The following is a 21464-nucleotide window of genomic DNA, read 5'->3' as shown; positions in this document are numbered from 1 at the left end:
TAAAAGACATTTTCACTTGTTAGAAACTGGATATCCTTGAAATGGCAGAAGTTAAAATCATTTTGATAATTACCATATACAAAAAACATTAAGGGTTAGATTCTCAAAGCTATTTACTTCAATCATCACTATCATAATTTTAATTTGAAAAGACACCAGTACACTTCTTAAGGTATGAGAAACAACTTATGATTACTTACAAGTTTAAAAAGTCTTGTTTCTTTATGTCTGGTTTGGATGCGTTTCTGCTTCCTGAAAAAAATGTGCTAATGACGATTTGAAGTAAATAGCTTTGAGAATTTAGCCCTAAACGTTATAAATGCAAGTATATGTATTGCTAGATATCTAAGTTAAAATAAATAACTCTGCCTTTTTTTAAGTGCTTTTTTTTTTTTTTTAAACATACATGTGATTTAGTGTAAATGATAACTAATGAGATGGAAATTAGTCAGTCAACCATGAGCCTCTAATTTTAAATGAACAGGTAATCTTACTGAAATTCTCTTGTGTGTAAATTTGCAGCCAGGGTTTGAGGACAAAAATGTGAAGAAAACTCCTATTGTGCGCTACTGTGCTGTCTCCTCCATAGAGCATGGGCACAAAGCACCAATTAGTGATGTACAATGGCTGCCAGACTACTATGAGGTAAGTAAGGATTTCAATGCCTCTCCTTTTTTTTCTCATGCACCCCGTAGATCTCTTGTGCAGGTAATGGCTCTAGGCTGGAGGTAGTGGATACATGGCTTCATGCTTGTTTGTGGTGCTAAAAACAAATTGGGATGGTACAAAGAAACATGTTTTAGGAGCTCGCTATATGGATACATGTTTGCTGACAGAAACATATTTTCTTTTAGTATTACTAAAAATGTTTTTATTAAAACACTCCCTAATTCTGTGGTAAAACTGATGAAGGCATTAGTCAAACTATATGCTTACTTGGGTAAGTGTCAATGTTATCAACTGCTATGCTGCTAGGATATTATTGGATCATTTACAGTACCAAGGAATCCCTCTGGATTGGATCAACCACCTATCTCCCAGAAGTACCAGTTTATGTCAATTGGAATGTTGAAACAATCTGAAGTTGGCTTGTCCCCAAATGGCTTAACGTTCAGTAGATACTGCATCATATCCAAAGAAAAGAAAAAGAAATGCCATCGCACTGAGGTGTTTTGGAAGTCAAAGGTCAAAGTTGTAATCTTTTAAGATATATAAAGACATCTGGCTATTGGGGAGATAGGGTCCCAAGAGGCTTAGTTCAGATTCATTATGGACGTCCAACATAAGAGGTCAAAGGAACCAAGGCTATTAAGTTCATTTGCAGTAACATTGCTAAGCCAGGTGCCATGCAATGTTAAAATATGTAAGCTGCTGATGCTTTTACAGCTGGGGGTGGGGTGAGAAAGAAAAGGGTTATTGTTTTACAGCTACAGGCCAGGGGTAATGTGTGTTTTATCTTGAATAATTCATTTTACCCATAAAGATTAAACACAAAAAAATCAATGTACATTTGGATAAAGCCAAATGTGTTACTGTCAGTTCTGTACCAAACAATGTTTTACACTTACTGATAAAATGAGACTAAATGACTCTCTGTTGGACTACTTTTCTTCTTTTTCTGTTAGATTTCAAGACAAGGAATCCCCTTGGAAAACAAAAATGGAATTTGTGTCCAGATTATTACATGTGCTCCTGACTGGTATTGTACCTTCCTCTTGAAAGTCTTCTCTTTCTCACATTTTTTTGTGATATAAAACAAGTATTGAAGACATCAGCAAATCTTACATCATGTATTCTTCCATTGGTCTTTTGAAGTGAACTAAAATAATACTATGAATATATAATCTTTTTTTTTTTTTCTAAATTTTTTTTATTTTAGCTCAGTCAATTTTTGGGATATCCGGCCACCAAACGTTGTTACCCAAGCAATGACGGACCGAAAGAAACAGGAGGAAAAACACCTTGAGAATCCCCAAGGAATTCCAAATACTTTCAAACACCTTGATCTCACCTGGAAGCCTCTAATTAAGGTATTTGATGTCTGCCTACACTTCTGTAACATCTAACTAAAATTAGTCACAACCACAAACAGCATGCCTTAATCTAGAACAAAAAAAGAAAAGGTAACACTGTGACCAATATTTTATATAAACAACTCGTTAATTCTGTAACCAGGTGGGTCTCCCTAGGATTGAAACAAGTGGAGAGTACAGCGCTGTAAAAGTTAGTCTGAAAGACATTCTTCAAGAAGGACGGCTACGTGGCATTACCGGTAAGTAACTGTGAAAGCATAGCGTTTCTTAAAGCATGCATAATATAAGACAAACAGAACCACACAAGTAGCAACGCTGAACACGGTTCAAGGTTTAAAGTCTTATCTTTATAAATCCCCTGACCTCCCTGTGCACCTCAAACCATTGAATAGAATATGACTGGGGAAGCTGTCAACACCTGTCTGGCTTTTCTGGGGTCAGTAAGCACACAGATCAACAGTGCAGAACTAGCTGGCTTCTTCCGTTTCATGCATGTGGTTAAGCAAATAATAAGAATTAGAAAAAGTTATGTGTTTATGGTTTACATATGTCAGCAGGAAATGTATTTAATTAGCCTCTCGTGTTGCAATTTATTGGTTAAAGAAATGCATAGCAATTGGTTGTGTTTTACCTGTCTAAAACAAAACAAAAAAATGTGTAATGACGATTTAAAATAAAAAGCTTTGAGAATCTAGCCAGATGTGTGTTAGCAATACCATATTCCCAAACCTGTTCTTCCAGTGCTCATTTTGCAACATCGTAAAGGACAAGCAAAAGTAATCAACATATAGATTATTAGGTTTTAGCACAAGCAAACATACTGTATGACTTCCTATCCCAGATGAACTGTATTTGAGACAATTCCTTCCAATTAGACAGGTAATGGTAATGGTGTTGGTAGAAGATACTCAAAAAACATAATAGAGTGACTCAACTATAGTTCCACTTCTTCCCTTGACAACAGCGTCTTTATCCCAGGCTACAACCGCAGATGATTTTTTTTTTTTTTTATAAAGTCATATGGTTGGAGATCCAACACAGTGTATCATAGTATAAAACTGTCTGTACACAAGTGTTTCACTGATCAAATTACTGATGATACTCTTATTATCTCTTTGACTATATTTATGATAGTGCTGTCAAGGTTGAACAGTAGAGATTGGTTAATAGATTCCCGTAGGAATAGGAAAACTGTACATCTTTATGTATACAGTTTTGCAAATCCATATTGTAATTTAATTTTGGTAATTATTGTCTTTTAATGAATAAACTGTATTCAAACAAAGATTTAATCTTAAAGAGTAAGCAGCGGGGTTCCGAAAAATATAATGCTATACGTCCTTGCCTATTGCTTTAAATAACGTACCTGTAATTTCTCTTTTCATTGTTAACACCCTGACAACTTTTTACGCATATAACTTTAAAGTCTGGTTCAAAGCTCTTTTCAAAATCTCCGCTCTAGTGCACTGGGGTTTGATGATGGGTTTTCTAAATCACTGCAAGAAAAGTGATTTAAAAAAAAAAAAAGTGCTGACTTTTCCTTAACACATCATGGATTGATATTGCTGTGTTACTTGTTTGACAAGGTAGGTAATAATCCTTACACTATCAGTGCACTAGAGCGGCCATTTTGAAAAGAGCTTTGAAACAGACCGGTGACGTCAAACGGGAAATGCAGTTTTTTGTTGTTGTTTTTTTACCAGGACTACACGACATTCAGTCATTTTTTTTTTCTCATTAAACAGGTTTCAGTTTAAAAACACTGGAAAATAGTCCAAATTTGACCTAAAAAAAAGGCAAGCTTTAAAAAGCATCCTGTTTCATAGCCTTTTCTCTGATCTTTGCAGATAAATCTCGTGCTGCAAAACTGGAAAAGTCAGACGGAGGACTTGATTATGGGATGCTGAGGGTGCCCTCTGCAAAAAACCTCAAGACACAAGAGGACATCAGCACCACATTCTTTGTTGGAACAGAAGTAAGTTAATCTAACTTTTCATCTTGCAAGTTCAGTAATGCGCTATAAAAGTACAGATTTTCTATAAACGGATTTGTATTCATTCTATTTTCTTGTTTTTTGCTGTATTTTTTATTATTTTTTGGTTTTGTTTTTTTTTGGTTTTGTTTTTTTTGGTTATGGAACCCCTGACTTGAAAACATCTTGTATTTATTTAGGATGGAGAACTGGTGTACTCAGACTTTAAACTGGAAAAAGACAGTGATTCTGGAAAACTAACCAGTAAGTCATCCCATTAGCAGCAGCCTCCTTTGCGCCCTTAATACACATCTGATGAAGGTTTTTCCAGAACTATTTATTTAATTGTTTGAATGGATCTATATTATGCCATGTTTAACTATATTGCGTCATATATATTTAACACTAGTAATTTGTATATCCGCATTTTAAAATATGCAAATCCCAAGTTGTGTTTCAACATATTTGCCCTATAAGAAAACACCATTTGGTTTTCATATAATAAACAAACTGTGTTTTTTCTACAGTGTGGGCAGGTTTCAGAATATACTGAAAAACAATAGTATTGTATAGATAAACATGTCACATCTTGTCATGCAGAAACATAGTTTCTAGCCCATTGAGAATGCTCTTTTAAACTGCAGGCACATACTTGGAAATGTCTTTAAAAGACTGTAACGTTGCCTTTGAAAATAAACCCTTCAACCTCATCTTAGAGATGGTTGTGTGTATATATACCTAATGATTTGCTGTAAATACTTAACAAACAGATAACGTTTTGATTTGGAAACAATAACCGTTCAATTCAACTTATATCTGGTTTGTCTAAACATTTGTGGTTTTCTTTGAGTGGCAAGCCTTGAGGTTACCCACAAAACAGCACTGATTTCAAAATCTAGTGTGCAGAGCTAGAAAAAAAAAACTAAATGAACAGACAAACACCCTTTACTTTAAATGTGATAAATGCAATTAAAGCTCTTAAAAACACAAGTAATTGTTTGGCACTGTTGTAAAGAAGTAAAGGTGGAGAGTTGTATCATTGTAAATCAAACTTCAGACCTGCCAGGAAGGTCTTTCAGAGAGAGACCTTTGAAAGTTCTCAGATTTATGATGAACGATACATGCAGACTGGGGTTTGAATTTACAAGATTGAAGTCTGGAGAATTAGCTCCCAAATTCCCCCCATAGAAATACAGAATATTAGATATTCTATTCTACATATTTAGGAAACGTAAACTTGCTTGGAAGCCATTTATAAGAAACATGTGGCTCCCAAATAAATTTTAATTTTAACAACAAAACAAATTTCCCTGGTAAAGTAAACCAGATGTTTATCTGTACCACATAGCCATCGCAGATATTAAACTTTTTTTTTTTTTCCCTTTACCATACCACAGACACATCTAACTAACGTTTATGTTCCATTGATTGGGGTTCAAATAACTTGAAATATTCTTAATTTCAGGTTCCAAACCTACTCGTTGTTTCGTAATACATGATGGTTTAGTCACCACAGTGAAGAGATCCCCTTTTTTCAAAGACATTGTCCTGACAGTAGGAGGCTGGACTTTTGCCATTTGGAAAGAAGGGCTGATGGTAAGTTCTTGTTGATATTTATTGTTCTTACCCATATCAGAACTGATTGCTGTTTTGCCATCTAAACTGCAAATAAAAGCTGCCAGTTTGATTTTATAATTTATTGCCGAACAAAAACATTTTCTTGACGCACAGGACCTATTCCAATAATAACAACTTTGTGAAGATGTCTCTTTTACTTTATTTAATTTCAATTTCACCCAGTTCATTTCCACCTTGATAGCATTTCCAAATCGTGCAGGACACAAGTTTAAAAAAATGGCATCAAGTTGTTTTTTTGTTTAGGAGCAGGCAAAATTAAGGTTATTAACTGAATTTATTTATTGCTGGAACTGTCCTATAAAAGATTTTGCTTTATCGTTTTACATTGTGATAAATTGTAATATTCTAATCTCTAATTTTTTAAAACATTATATTATATGCATGTGCTTTACAAAACCTGGATCTCTGAAATAAACTGTGTTAAAAGAAATCTGTAACAGTGGGTAATGCACATGACATTCAGGATCTGTGATACTGGTAGTAAAAGCATTTAAGGGAGTGTGGTGGGGGAGTGTCCCTCATATTAGGCTGCCTGTGCTGCAGGTTAAACTAGTATATACTGTATGTGACAGGGTGACCTTCACCACAAATACTGTAAACAGGGTGAAAAGAGCTCAGTACAATGTTAGCAGTTGCGTAAGTACTGTATAAATATGTTTTAAAGTACCCAGTTTTGACTAGCTTCCACTGTTCTGATTCATGCACAGTGCAAAGGGACGCTGATAAAGGTGTGCTCTGTGTTTTAAAAAAAACTGCTTTATTTAAAGTGGGCATCTCTTCTGTATTCGCATGATCTGTCTTGCTTGTTATTGGTGTTCAAGCCAAATTAACTGGGAAAGGTTTGTAACTAAAACCACTGTTCCCTTTTACTTTATATACATGTGCATAATTTTGACATGCCCTGAACCTTACCTTAACAAAAAAACAAAAAAAAAAACGAATAGGAGATGAACCTCAGTCAACAGAAGTTCAAGAACAAAGGTTTCCATTCTTGCATTTAAATGCTCTATTGTATGTACTTTATAACACGTTTTCATACACAGTTATAGTGGATATGTTTCTTAATCATGACCACAAAAGCTGTAAACATTCCTACATTCCCCCACGCTTAATCTCTAAATAGGTTTTTGTTCATTCTGTGAAAATGACTTCTATGTTTTTTTCAACACACTTCAGGCATAGCCCAAATCATATAAACCACAACAATTTTAGGCATGGAATGACTTGCCTACAGTGACATTTATTCACAACTTGATATTTTAATAAGCAACTAAGTGATTTGCCTCTGCTAGACTTCTCTATCAAAAATGATAACTTACCCCCAAAGGGATTATGAAAACTGATAATAGGTTTATGATTTAGGTGTTTAAAAACATTGAGATGTTTGCATATGAACAGCACAACCTGACACAACATCTCCTTTGTGGGTATCTTCAGTAAGTTGACAGACATGAGATAAAGACGAGCATCAAGTGATTATTTTTCCCTATCATTTTTGTGCACTACCAAAGGCTAAAAACTGTTTGCATGTCCCTTTCTCCTTTGAAAACAATAATGTGCAATGCTTCATAGTTCTTATTCTTTGTTCTATACTGCAGAACTGTTTGATTGGCATAGTGTGGCATTTTTATTGTGTGTTTAGAACGGTCCCATCCTTCAGTCCAGTGCTTCCCAGAAGAAATGTACAGTGGGGCACTGGTCCCTGTCCAGACCCGGAGTCTTCTTCATCGGGAAGGAGGATGGGAACATCGATATCTGGGACCTGCTAGAGAAAACACATGAGCCTTCACAAACACAAAACATCTCCACCGGACAGATAACTTGCATCAAGCCATGGATCGTGTCATGTATGTACAAAGATAACTTTCCATTTTTTTTACATTGAGGTCTATTACAGTTCAATCAACTGTTTTATAAGGATTTACTTCACTGCCCTACTAGCTTCTGGAACCTGTTGCCCAACTTAAAGATGCCGTCACATTTATTAATTTTATATATATATATATATATATATATATATACACACTTTAATATACATGATTCATCCATATAACTGTAAAGACACAATCATAGGATACACCGTAGTAAGAAAAAAGTGAACAAAACATTTCAACAAGAACTTTTGTTAATTAATTACTTCTGTTTTTAACAAAATATATAGTTGATTGTTGGTTTTAATAAAAATATTTATTAAATATAAATATTTCAAGACATAACTCAAAGCTTTCTAAATCTGGCTTTTCAAAGTATCTCTAATTTATAAACCTAGATATTTTATGTACGGGAATCTAAAAGTGTGGATATCAGAAGTAAAAATAAATCACTCTTGGCCTAATTTATCAAATGGTAGTCGTGTGAAATTACTGTACATACCTTAATCAGAGTATCAGAATTTGTAACTGCATAGTTTCATTTTAAACTAATCAGATTTTCCCTGATCAGATTCATAGCTGCTTCTTCATGTAAAACTAGGTTTTATTCACAGACGTTAGGGGTTTTGAATGACAGTGTAATGCTTGTATAAATTCCTTATTAGTTTGCCACTTGTGTGCTATCTCGACCAATCTTATTCATTTCATTAAGTGGAACAATTTGTTTCACGGATGGGGCTGCTTCTGTACAATTCTACAGCTGGATGCAAATGAGGCACTCAGAGGTCAAGTAGCTCGCCCAGAATCATAGCTTTTGAACCTTGAAATCTCTCACTTTATACTGGAAAGTAATACATCTTAGACATCCGATACATAACATCCTCCAAAAAGATACGTTCATAACGGTTTTACTATAATCAAGCCCATCAGACTGTTTAGCCAAAATGTATGATTGTAGACTGATCAACTATGGTTTTACTGTTGTCCATTACAATATTTTCTGTTTAGCCAAGCAACACCTTCTGGCTGTGTCTGATGAGTTTGGCACACTGCATATTTTAGAGATTCCATGGACACTCCGTCACCCTTCAAGTAATGAAGTGAGTAATCAAGATCCTGGTATTTAGTAACATTATTACAAATGCCCTAAGCAACACTGGTTACAAAATGTCAGTCGTTCAGTTTGTTCCAGCTCATACACTTAGACATAAACAATATTACTGCAATAGGATCGTGACAGGAGTTAAGAGGTTCCACACATACTGCTCAGAATAATGTTTCAAGAACCAAACACATTTTAGACTACAGACTCCACATTAAACGCTGAATTAAGTATTTTGCTTGGCCAATGTTTTTGTAAACAAAAAACAGTGAGTCGTGTATTGTAAGTAGTACTGTACCTTAAAGTGGAATTTTTTAAGCTTTACATTCAGCTTTGAACAGCCCCTATAAGCTATGATTTGTAATTCTTACAGCCATAACTGGGTCCATGCCTCCAACAGAGCAAAGAGAAAGAAAAGAAGGGTAGGTCCGTTCTGTGAGAAGCATAAAAAAATTTGTATGAAAACAAAGCCTGGCATGTCTAATCTTACACAAACCCCTGCCTATTGTGTGCAGAACTTACTTTTACTCTGCAGATAATGGACATACCTATGAAAAATAAAGGTAGCAGATTACTATTTTCCAAAGATGTTTTACAAACGTCATGTAGGAACCACCCTGCCTAGAAGAGTCACCTGTGTAACCTGAAGGCCTATTTTCTGATTTCCACACTGCACCACTCAAGACTCCGGAGAATTCAGCATTGAGTACACTAAATCAACAAAGGCAGAATTGAACTGGGAAATTAAAATGTTTGGCTGCTAAATATAAAAGTTAAGTGTAAGAAATGGTCAGTCTTTCCTACAGGGGTTGCCAAAATGTCTGTTTGTAACACTCACAGATTTGTTTATTAACAATTTTTAAAATAAATAACTACCCAATTTTGGAATAAAATATACCATGAACAGTAAGAAAATGTGGTATACACTGTAGATATAATAATCTAATTTTTTAAATAATTATAATAATTAATGGCTGCATCACACCATAAAAAGTACATTTTAATAATCCTGCTAAAGTAGTGTTTCGTAGCAACATAATGAACTGTGGGACTTAATATGATATTATCTCAACATGCACTGTATTTTATGTTTACAACCCAGCAAATATGGAATACTGTATTTGTAATGTCCACGTGCCAAAACATATCAGAAAGCATTTTGGAATATTGGAGGATGCACAAAGTATAGTTTGGTATTATAGCGTCCACACTACCCCGAGGTGGTCTCGAGTGTGGTATTAAATGTTGTGTAGTGTTATGCTAACCATAGTTAGCACTTTTAAGCCGATTTAAAGGCATAGTATGGACAGGGCCAAAGAATTGACTTCAATTTACTTTACTGTCATGTTGCTGAATTCATCAATACGTATTTTTAAAAGGCTCAATTGTAAGAATATAGAAGCATTAAAATAAACTAGTTGGGGCTCCTTAGTGGCGCATCCGGTAAAGACACTCCATCCAGAGTGCAGGATGCATCCTATATATTGGAGATCGCCGGTTCAAATCCAAGCCACTGCCGACCGTGGATGTGAGTTCCCAGCAGGCGGTGCACAACTGGCCAAGTGCTGCCCGGGCAGGGAGGGGCTAGGTCAGCTGGGGACTCCTTGGCACACCACACACCAGCAACCCCCGTGGCTGGCCAAGCGGGCTTGCAGAGAGAAAAAAAAGTGGATGGCCGATGGCAATTGTCTTCGTCTCTCCCAAATTAGGTTGAATAATAATTGGACATTCCAAAAAATTGGGAATTAATCAAAATAATTGTTAAATAAATGAGTTCAAATTTGACAAAGCCCTATTTTTCTCGTATGCTAAATAATACCTCAGAATAAGGTTCAACATTGTTTAACAATTTATTCATTCTTTTTTTGTATTTGTTCTTCAGAAACTAAGTGTTACCAATTACTTTGAGAGGGAAGTTAAACATCTGAAGTATTCTGAGAAACGGAGAGAATTCAGAGAACAGGAGAAAAGAGACATGGATGCAGAGGAGCTGAGAAGACTGTCTGTAAGTGATGCTTTTATGGGTTTATATTGCATTTTAATTTAAAGATTAAAGTAATTTCTACCTGTCAGATCTAATCTGGTATTCAGGAGACAGCATAACCTCTATCAGCCAACACAGATTGCATTTTCTATTCAAACAATGCAGCTGTGATAATTGTGCTTTAGCAACTTTATTAACTATGATTGATAAACAACCTAATACTAGAAAGAGGAAATATCTGATATTAGTACATATTGTGAAAAGACATATAATGTATTTTAATATATTTAATATGCTATTTTGAATAGTGCAGTACTTTATTTTTCATATATGATGCCCTATGCTTTGTATTTTTACTACACAACTAAAATAAAATTTTTAGTCATTGTTACCAAAAACTGAAAAGTTAAATTTGATCACATTGTTCATATAAGGATAGCAAGAATAGGTCGTAGAATAGAAATATATTCATTTAAGTTGAACAGCAGGAACCAAAAATGATTTATTAGTAAGCAGCGTTTTGAGAGATTTGTATATTACTGTTTTTTATTTTTAATTCTTGAACCTTTTCTTTTTGTAAGACTGCCAAAACCAACATACTTTGTTATTTATGTTTAGTATTTGTATTTTTTAATATTTTTTTTACTATGACAAATGGCAAAAAGGGTAAAAGTAAAAGCTGCTTCAAGAACTTAAAACACAAACATGTTTCAGTTTTTAACTAAACCTGGAAGATGTTATTGTAGTACTTGATGCCTGTATAAACAATGCAATATCTAGAATTTGCAATACAAGAGCAGTCTTTGTAACTGCAGTACAAAATGAACAGTAGACAGGACTGACCCATGCTAGAGATTGATAAGAAGTCAATTTGGTTTGTACACTGGTGTCCATTCAAACTAGAAGCTTGTGTCTTCCAGGAGATTGTTCATGAAAAGACAGCAGAGCAGCTGGAAGAAGAGGTTCAGCAGGAGTTCAGGGAGTACCTGAAACTGGAGAAATGCATTCTGTCTGATATGGGTTTGATAAAGCCAGCCGAGGATAATCCACTGCCTGGGGTCTGACAACACTGCTGTCATGCCAAGTCTGTTCTGCTGTATGAATCACAGTATTTCAGATACAAGATACAAATAAAAAAAATAAAAAAACTTTGTTGTTCACGATGTAGTCTTCCAGTTATGTACATATTCCAATAAATAAAAATACAGAATTCTATATAGCTAGATAGATAGATAGAAAGTGTGCACATTTATTAGAATACCCCATTGTTTCTGTTTTGATTTGTTGTGCACATGAAATCAAACCACATGTACAGGGTGATTAGAAAGTGAGTTTACCACATCAGTGTTATGCTGTGTTATGTGGTATGATGATTTAAGAACTACAACAAAAAAATGTACCATTGTTTGTGCTGTTCTGTCTTATATTATTTTAAAACGGAAAGGTTTATGAGGGTGTGGTCATCTCACAGCTAAATAAATAAATATTATAGAATTTTTGTTATCGTTTTATTTTAACAATTTTTCTATAACAACACAATGATATGTTTCAATATATTTACATTTTATTGTACAAAATATCCCGGTTTAGTAATCTGTAATAGATTTTATATTGCAATATGTGAATACATACAGTATAGCTGGATTATATGAAACTGAAAATACACAGTGGTTCTCTTTATCTGTCAAAATTAAACCACCCCTCCGAATTCCATGTAGTCCTTGTTTGAGAGAAACTTTTGATTATCACAGGTTTTCAATGAATTCATTCTAATGGGTTAATTGTAAATGAATGGAGCTGCTCGATAGTTCTATCTTAACCGCCTAGGTGTGTCCTCTGGTATCCTGAGCTTACAATGAACAAAGTTATTTGGATTTAAAATAGAAAGAATGTTGGTAAGATTACGCAAACAAAACACTAAATTTGAGCTTTAAAACAAATGTCTAGAGTGTAACCCATAGGAAACAAATCAGGCAAAAGTTAATTATTACAGTAATGGTGACCATATCTTGAGAGAACTTTAGAAGAAAAATTTAGTTGCACTAAATTAGGGTACAGTGTCGATTCTACTGGAGTTAATTGAAGGTACTTTAAAACCTTAAGAATTGCACACCTGCCAAAGATCCAAATGATTAAGCTGATACTGTAGGTGGAGTATGCAGAAGAGGTGGTTTTGAAGCAGACAGTCTCCCACTCAAATGCCTTAGACTTTACTGCACACAGGTTCCATTGATGGTTCTTAGGTTCCCACATACTGGCTAGAAAATATATAGTCTTTCTAAATAGGCTCTGTCATCCTGCTTGTAGGAGAAGCTATACTTCAAAGTCAGCCTGTTGCCTTGTTAACAGCATGCATTTAGCACTCTTCTTTGACAGCGGCTCCCAAGGCCTACAGTTCTGTTTTATTTCACGTCAGTCTGAAAATACAAAGGAACGACAAGTTATTAATGCATAAAAATAGGCAAGAACACTTTTATATATATTTTTAGGAAGTTATTTCTTTATTTTTGTTTTACACACCAAAATATGTATGCCCTGTCATTTTTAATATATACAAAGTAACAATGTCATCTACAATTAACAATTGATGCATAATAAAAACAGCTTTCGTTCTTCTGCTTCATTTAAAATGTATGGTAACAGTTGCATGAAACATTACAAATGTAAATAAGAAACACATGAATAAAAACTACTGAAACAAAATTAAGGCCCACAGATAGTTATTTATCCTCAAAATATCCTAATAACAAGAGTGTTATTACATTGTGATGGCTTTTCACAAGCACAGAGAAGACACAAATAATTATAAAGATAATGAACTCTTTGTGCAACTTTTACCATTAAAGTGAGGCAGCTGGTTCCTGCCCCTGGGTATCTAGAGAGGTGCCGATTAGCATTAACACACTGGGCACCTTGTCACATGAAGAAGGGTCACACCTCTATTTTGCAAAATATATTGTCTGTTTAAATCAGAAGCAATCACCAAGGACAACAACAAACTACAGGAATCTTACAACCGCACCTCTGCTAACAAATACATGAATGATTTAATGGTGGCCTGCACTGATGTGCAACAACATGAAGGTAACATTAATGCAGATCTGTGCGTCCTCTCTCAGTTTGAGCTCATACATTATGCAGAGTTCTTGCCTGTTGCCAGGTTTCCCTGCCTAGGTCAGATGCCATGTAACTTAGTAGAGTCTGTCAAGCAGAAATTAAATGGATCAGAGCCGGGCAGATTAAACACGATACGGGTGACTTCACTCTTTCCATGAGTCACAAGCCTGTTTGAAGGGCATAGATTTTGTTGAAACAGACGTCCATATGGTCAAGACACTAGCAGAATGTGAAACAAAAGACGCACATGGGATTGAGCACAGAAAACTTTTTTTTTTTTTTTTTTTTTTTAACTTTTTCCAATGTGTACATTGTACTGGCTGTTCTAACACTGCTCAAACTGGATGAATGAAATAATGATGATGTAGCCCATATTCCCATGCATCGTTTTCTTCCTCCCAAGGTGGTTAAAACTTAGCTGCTGTATCTTTTTATACGTAAATGGTCCGATTTAATTACACTATTCATGTAAAATAGGTAAACAGCACCTAGTACAGTACTGATGTGCAACTATTGCAGCAGGAAGATTTTTTTCCTGTCTGTTATTTTGTCAAATTAACTTCACCAAATATAACTAAACAATTCATTATCAAGGTTATACAGTCCAGCAGAAAAAGAAAAGATACAAAAATGTGGAACTAAATGCAATTTCAACTTACTAAAATGAAAATAGATTAGCATGCTGTATGGAAATGAGCATTTTAAACAATAAAGGGCAAAGGCAATGATGCATTTCCTAAAAGAAATAACTTTTTTTTTTTTTTGCTCCCAAACTAAAACATAAACACCTGAACATTTAAAATAAAATTGTTTTGACTATAGCTTCTAACATAATGTTTTGTTGAAATGTGAGCCATGCACCTCAATCAATGCTAGAAAATGGGCCCTCTTCACCTCTCAAGCCGAGACATTTCAGCAGCATACTTCAGATGATTGCTTCATTTAAGTGCTTGTGTTTGGCAGAGGGGAATGGTACCATTTCTTCAAAAGCAGCATTCTTGTATAATAACACACCCTAGAGGTTGCCCCTGTCTTGGAAAACAATGAAAGCAGGTGCTGGGCAGAAGGGGGTGTAAATCAGCTGGTCTAATTCAGCTATTTTATGGGCATTGTGCAGTTTCTTTCTGCTCAGTGGGTGAGGGGAGCCTGGAAATGCTCAATAGGCGTTTGGCAAATGTGTAAATCACTTAAGATGGGTGTGTTGTGCAGAATCCCCATACACACTGCACATGTTCAGCTCAGCTGAAAGGCATTTACTGCTGCTGCCTAGTCATTTGGAAAACAACATTTAAATGTGAGGGTGATGTGATGAAACAAAACATCCCAATAGAATCTAAATTCAGCACATTTTACTTAAAGAAAAAGCTGGCCTTGGCGTTATGTATCTTTATGTCCTGTGGAGATTCTAGAACAGACCAAAGAGATTGGGAGTTTTATAAAGTGTAACATCTCACCAACCATTAAAATGTGATTATTCTGATTACATTTCCTTTCTCAAAAGTCTTATCATAACTTTAACTGAAGCGATTCCCCTTAAATTATGAGTTGTTATTTTCTAGTTCTGAAACAGTAACAGTAGGTCTATCGCTAATTTTTGAAATTGTGAAGCAAAAATGGCTCTTAATCTACTAGCTCTATCAAATGTAATCAGTGGCGTGCTCATCATAAAGAAACAACAATGCATTTTAGTTTGTTTACACACAATAATGCAGGGTAAAAATACTCCAGTAGTAATTAATACAGACTCGAAACTACATCAGGAGCTTAGTTAGTCACTCTCAAAAACACATTAATATAAGTGTTAACAAAACAGGTTGCAAGTCATGCTTCAGGGTGCAGTCAACACCATTCCAAAGTGCCAGTGAAAACCTTATTCAAGTGAGCTTTAATTAACACTCCTATTAAATTTAGAATTTGGGTACATCTGTTATGTTTTGGGTCATATTGACCCGATGCAATTTCAAACTAATTTAAACAGCCTTAAATTGATTAAATGTTTTTAATTGCAAAGAGTTTATTCTTTTCTGTCCAGGAGCTGTGATAAAACTTCTTTGACTGCCAACCTGGGAGCTCCTCATTTTGGAATGTCTTTACCAGTGAGATGCTGTTGCAACACTGACAGAAAATTAGGCTCTGCCTTGTAGATATTTAGTGTTTGTTTTTTTTTGTTTATAAATATCTCCAGACAGGTGCAGCCATTTTCAGAAATAATAATACAAATATAACAATAATAAAATAACAAATGAAAGTTTTTGTTTTTTTGTTTTTTTCTGCACACAAATCTACATAGATAAATGCCACGGGTCACAGTGACCCAAAACACCTTATTTGTATACATGACCCATTCTAAAAGAAATAAACATCTCAAAGGTCAGCCAAGGAAACAGACAGAGACAGAAAAAACAAATCGGTAGTATTAAACAACATATAGTTCAAACCTTTTCGAAGCAATTTTTTCATTACTTTTACAATACTTTTTCCAGGCCTGGAAAACACTGTTTTAAAATTCCATGTCTTTTCCATGATTTTTTCCATCCGTACGAACCCAACATTATTATTAATTCCTTCCCCCTACAACTTCTGTTCTTTCACCTGCAAGTCCAGTAACATAAGGAACATAAACAGCCAATTACAGAGCACGCAACCTGAACCAATCACAGAGCACGCAACCTGAACCAATTACAGAGCACGCAGCCTGGTAGCCACGACCCCCTGCTCACACCGCAGTTTTGACCGAGAGAGCTCTCAGCTGTCAGTCTGGTATGTACTAAAACAACAGACGCTATATAACCTGCTGAATGAAACATTATCACAAGGCTGAGCTCTTTTTTGGTTCATTTGGGGGGAGCTATAGCCTGCTCAGTACCCTCCCCCCTCCCTCGGTGCGCCACTGAACTAAACTAAACAATATTGGGAAATGTATTAACTTTCACATTAGCACTTCTGTGTTGCATTTTACTGTTTAGCGACTACAGATCCTGATGCATTTTGAGTTTCTAATGTTAGTGCTCATGCAAAAATGTAGGTTACTTACCGTAACCGTGGTTCCCTGAAAGAGAAGACAACCACCAATGACATTACGTATGGGATATGGGATGTGCCTGCCCATTGGGTAAGTATCGCTGAGGTGCTGATAGGCCCCTTCCTGGGATGATGTACTTGGTACCGTGCGGATAAAACTGTCATCCAAAGGAAGCCATTTCACTTTTTCCATCCTTTTTCCATCAAACCCGTGAGGGCGACCGACGTGACCTTGCGGTTGGTGGTCATCTTCTCTTTCAGGGAACCAGGGTTACCGTAAGTAACCTAACGTTCCCTTTCAATTCGAAGGTGACTACCAATGACATTATGTATGGGATAATGTATACTAGAGCCGTCGTGAGGGAGAAGGAAAGGCAGCATATGAGGGACGCACTAGCACTCTCTAACCCAGGGGTTAGTGGTGTGAATTTATACTCTCAAGGACCCTCATGCCTAATGAAGGCAGGGTTTACCACATTAAAGCAGTAGAACATGGAGAAGGCATGCGGCATAGCCCAGCTAGCCACAGTACAAATATCAGACATCGATGCACCTCTGAAGAGGGCCCAAGATGTAACCAACCCTCTAGTGGAGTGTGAGGCTACCCTACCAGGTAGGGGCAAGCCAGCACCATTATACACAGTCTAGACTGTATCCACTATCCAATGTTACAGAGAGGGGCTGTCCTACGGTCTGTGTCCTGTGACAGATGAACAGCTGGTCAGATTAACGCAGAGCTCTTGTCCTGTGCACGTAGCATCTCAAGCCCGCACTGAGTAGAGGAAATTCAATCTTATCCTCCGTTGAAACAAACAAAGGTGGATGGAAGGACTCCAGTTCCACAGACTGATTAATGTGGAAGGCTGTGATCACCTTGGGGAGGAAAGCAGGGTTGGTACACAGAGACACCCTGCTGCCATCCTCCCAAATATATACTGTACATGCAGGAGCTGTGCACAGACAGTGTCTGCAGCTCACTGACTCGCTTAGCGGAGGTGATTGCCACAAGGAAGGCTGTCCTCATAGACATGCACTATAAGTCTAAGGAATGTATGGGCTCAAACAAGGCCTTCGTGAGAGCCTCCAGTACAAGAGTAAGGCTCCATTCAGGGAGAACAGTCCTCCTGGGAGGACGTAACCGCAGAGCGCCTTTAAGAAATCAGGTATTGTAGAAATGCGCACCCGAAGACACAGAGTCTAAGGGGGCATGGCCTGCAGAGATAGCTGCTAAATACACCTTCAAAATGGACAGTTGTAGCAATTCACTTGCTCCATAAAGTGGGTTTAAGTTTCACCCACCTGTCCCTTTTATTAGGGTCAGTAGCCTGGCCAGGTTAAAACTCAAATTCCCATAGTTCCTTGCTATCACCCTGTGTTCATCCTTTCCCCCCCATTGGCTCATTCAGATATCCACTCCTCCAATCTCAGAGCTCCTTGGAAGCCAAAACCGGTATTAAAGCTGGCTGGCTAGGCCAGGAGAGAACTCCCTTTTCTCTTGAGGAATCCATTTTACAAACAGCTCATTACTTAATTACAGTGTAACTTTATTTTTGATAAATACAGGTGCATCCATTTACTCTTTTGTTAAAATCTTGTACTTTGTCTAAACCTTTCTTTTTTGTTTACACTGTTACTTGTTTAAGTTTAGTTGCTGTTCAAGGTCTGTTTAGGGGTTGTTTTTGTTAGCGTGTTCAGTCTCCATTTTGTTCCTGATTCTCCTGGTATTTTCCAAACGGCTGTTCACCATTCAACCTGGTTCTATTCAACAGACTCAACATTTCTACGATTGTTATTTTTTCATCAATCTTCATCCATCATCATTCAGTACAGGACTCGATTCGGGACTTCATTATTTCTTGGTGAGATTATTCCTTTTCTGTTTGCTGGTTTTTTCTACTTTACTTTGATTCCTGTAATTTTGTTTTGTTCTTTTGTTACTTTGGATTACTTGTGCATTGCTTCACTGGACTTGTTAGGCCTAAATTTCATTTATCATCCATTGCCATCAAGACTGTCTTTGTAATTGCTTTCCCCATGTACTTATTCATTCACGTTTGTCTTTTTGGCCTGTCACTGTGTTGGTTTTGTATTGGTGTGGTGTTTGTGTGTGTGTGGGTTTATTGGAGGCCCACCGGACACCACATTCATTTCGTTTGTGTTAGTTTGTTTGGATGTTTGTTTAGTTTACGTTACTTTCTTACTCACCTGTACCTATATTGGAGCAGTATAGGCGTGGAAAGCATACAAAAACACTTTGGTACATTTGTGAGTTAGGGCATCTAAGTCGAGTGCACCGCCTAAGCGGTGGAGGGAGTATCATATGGGGCTATGTGTAGTCTCTGAGATCGACCTGCGCCTTCCTGAACCATTCCCAAATGCGTTCCACTATCTGAGGGTGGAGTCACCACTCTGACGGATGCAGACCACTCCTGGAGAGGAGGTTCGCTGCCCAGTTCACCGCTCCGGGAATGTGCATCACCCGTAGGGATAGCAAGTTCTTCTGAGCCCATGTAAATAGCCTGAAGGCCATGCTGTGCAACCCTGGGGACAGTAGGCCACCTTGGTGGTTGACCATCTGGATCAACACACATGTGTACCTCTCAGCACCGGGAGGAAGTGGTGGAGATCAATTGAGACTGCTTGCAACTCTAGCATATTTATGTGCACGGATGTCCATCGGTCCGGCCAAGATTTGCGTACTCCTCTGCCTTAGGGTTAGGGAATCCGCGTGACCGAACCCTCAATGCAAGGTGACGGAAATGGATCTCAAGCGGGTGTATGCAGCAGAGGCACAGGCAATTCTCCTGTCTAAGAAGGTGAGTGTGCCTTTGATCAGAATTGGATGTGCAGGTTTCAAGTTCAGTTCATTTGTAAAGTATACTTTTTTAAAAGTTAACTTACAGCCCTATTTTCAATAAAATGCACAGTACTTTTAAATGTATAGTACATTTCATTGATCTGTAATTGAAATTTGAATGAGTGTTCCTATTACTTCGGTAAAAACTGACAGTATGCATTTGGCTCTAGATTCCTGATAATACGAATTCTAGATAAGATATATTGTTTTGCTGGGCCCTTGAAATTAGTATTAACAAGAATTTACTATATTCAGTTTTTGGCAGTGGTTGAGGGTTAAGATAATTATCTGAGCCCTGCATTCCCACCAGTTCTGGATAATGTCACACAGAGGATGTCTGTCATTATTGTGTCAGGATTGGCTACAATTCACATCTCAGTTCTTAGATGTGTTGCCAATAGGAGCCTAAATAAAAAAGGAATATTACCTTCAAAATCTGCCAAACTCAAATGTCAGCTTGGTGTTTCTAACCAACCAAAAGCACGGTTGCAGAAACCTATTCAAATACAGTTGAGAGATAGAACAGAAATGCCAGAGATGCTTCTTTCTTCAAATCATTTAAGCTTATACAGGTGTACTTCTTTTATACAAAGAGATTCAGTGCGGCAACACAATGATCTTCTTTTGAAGAAAATATTTCTGAAACACTAAAACAGAAAAGTTTAAGGGGATTCTCGACCACATCACAAGCATGCCAACTTATACTTTCTCAGCCAAGCAGAGATATAACGCTTGTTTGTGCTATAAATAATGTCTTCTCAATTAGATTGGTAATCTTTTGTAAAGAGTAGGTTGGCATCTTTTGTAAAGAATAAACTTTGTGTTTGGAAATGTCCTATATCTGAACCAAAAACATATTGGATATGTGAAAAAAAACGGCAAGTTATCAAAAGTACCCAGCCATTTAAAGTGGAGATATCAAAAACATGATCATGGAGCTTTTAAAGAGGCAACAGGCACCACCGGCTCCAGCCGTGGGTGCCCATGTGGCGCCCCCCCCCTCACCCCCTGTGTCAACCGCAGTCGCTGTACCGCCCCCTGACCTTGTCGTGAGAGAGCTGGGCGAGCAGATCGACCGGGCACTTTACTCGGACGAAGACGCGTTGCCTATCGCTGCCTCGCGGGGGGAGTCTGCTTTTCCTCTGGATATGGAGTTCGAGGTTGAGCCTGAGTTCCCTGCTGAAGCGACCCCTAGTTCCGAGGTTTCCTTGCTTACTAGTACCTGCAGTTCCCCTGGACAGCCACGTTGCTCCGTCTTTTGGCCGAGTTCAACCCTTCCCAGCTTTCCCTGATTTTATGGAGGAGGAGTGCTCCTCCTGAAACCACCCAGCCACAACGTCAGCTCAGTTGAGACATGGTTCTCCACTGGCCTCGCTGGAGGGGGAGGAGAAGCTTGGCCTGGCCGGGTTTCGCCCTGTAGACTACGCCATCGCAGTCTTGGTCAAGGCTCCACCGGTAGGAGGTATGGCCAGGGACCCTGTGTGTCCGAACCTGCAGTGCAGGGTTACAGACACACACGTCTGGAGGGCTTACGAGGTGAAGGTCCAGAGTACCCGCTTGGCTAATACATCCAGTATGCTGATTGCGTACATGGATGGTGTTTTACGGGACACTCCGCTCCCAGAGCCGGTAGCCACAGAGTTGCAATTATTATCAAACACATTGCTCCAGATCTCCAGCCTGCAGGGGCAGGCACTGGGCCGGAGCCTGGCAGGCCTAATAGTCGCGCGCAGACAGCTGTGGCTGTCACAGGCGCGTGTGCCTAACGCTGGTAAGGCCGCACTCTTGATATGCCTATACCACCAGGCCATACCTTTGGCCCAGCAGTGGAGGAGATCCTGCAGTGGTCTCTTTGGGAACACGAGGCAT

The 21464-nt window shown here is 37.6% G+C and overlaps 1 protein-coding gene across 1 annotated transcript in view; it reads left to right on the top strand.

Moving 5' to 3' along the window:
* Positions 1–11857, top strand: part of dnai3 (dynein axonemal intermediate chain 3) — a 35285-nt gene extending 23428 nt beyond the window's left edge. Inside the window, exons 13-23 of the mRNA XM_041277487.1 lie at positions 523–645; positions 1626–1699; positions 1880–2030; positions 2176–2272; positions 3881–4008; positions 4206–4269; positions 5471–5601; positions 7286–7490; positions 8523–8614; positions 10499–10621; positions 11521–11857. Coding sequence (XP_041133421.1) covers positions 523–645; positions 1626–1699; positions 1880–2030; positions 2176–2272; positions 3881–4008; positions 4206–4269; positions 5471–5601; positions 7286–7490; positions 8523–8614; positions 10499–10621; positions 11521–11664 — 1332 coding nt within the window. The 3' untranslated portion in view covers positions 11665–11857. The remainder of the gene's footprint in view (positions 1–522; positions 646–1625; positions 1700–1879; positions 2031–2175; positions 2273–3880; positions 4009–4205; positions 4270–5470; positions 5602–7285; positions 7491–8522; positions 8615–10498; positions 10622–11520) is intronic.
* The last annotated feature ends 9607 nt before the right edge of the window (positions 11858–21464 follow it).

This window comes from Polyodon spathula, chromosome 18 (assembly GCF_017654505.1).
Source record: "Polyodon spathula isolate WHYD16114869_AA chromosome 18, ASM1765450v1, whole genome shotgun sequence".
NCBI classification, from domain to species: Eukaryota; Metazoa; Chordata; class Actinopteri; order Acipenseriformes; family Polyodontidae; genus Polyodon; species Polyodon spathula.
Note: the sequence above shows the minus strand (reverse complement) of the source record. Positions and strands in the feature narration are given on the sequence as shown.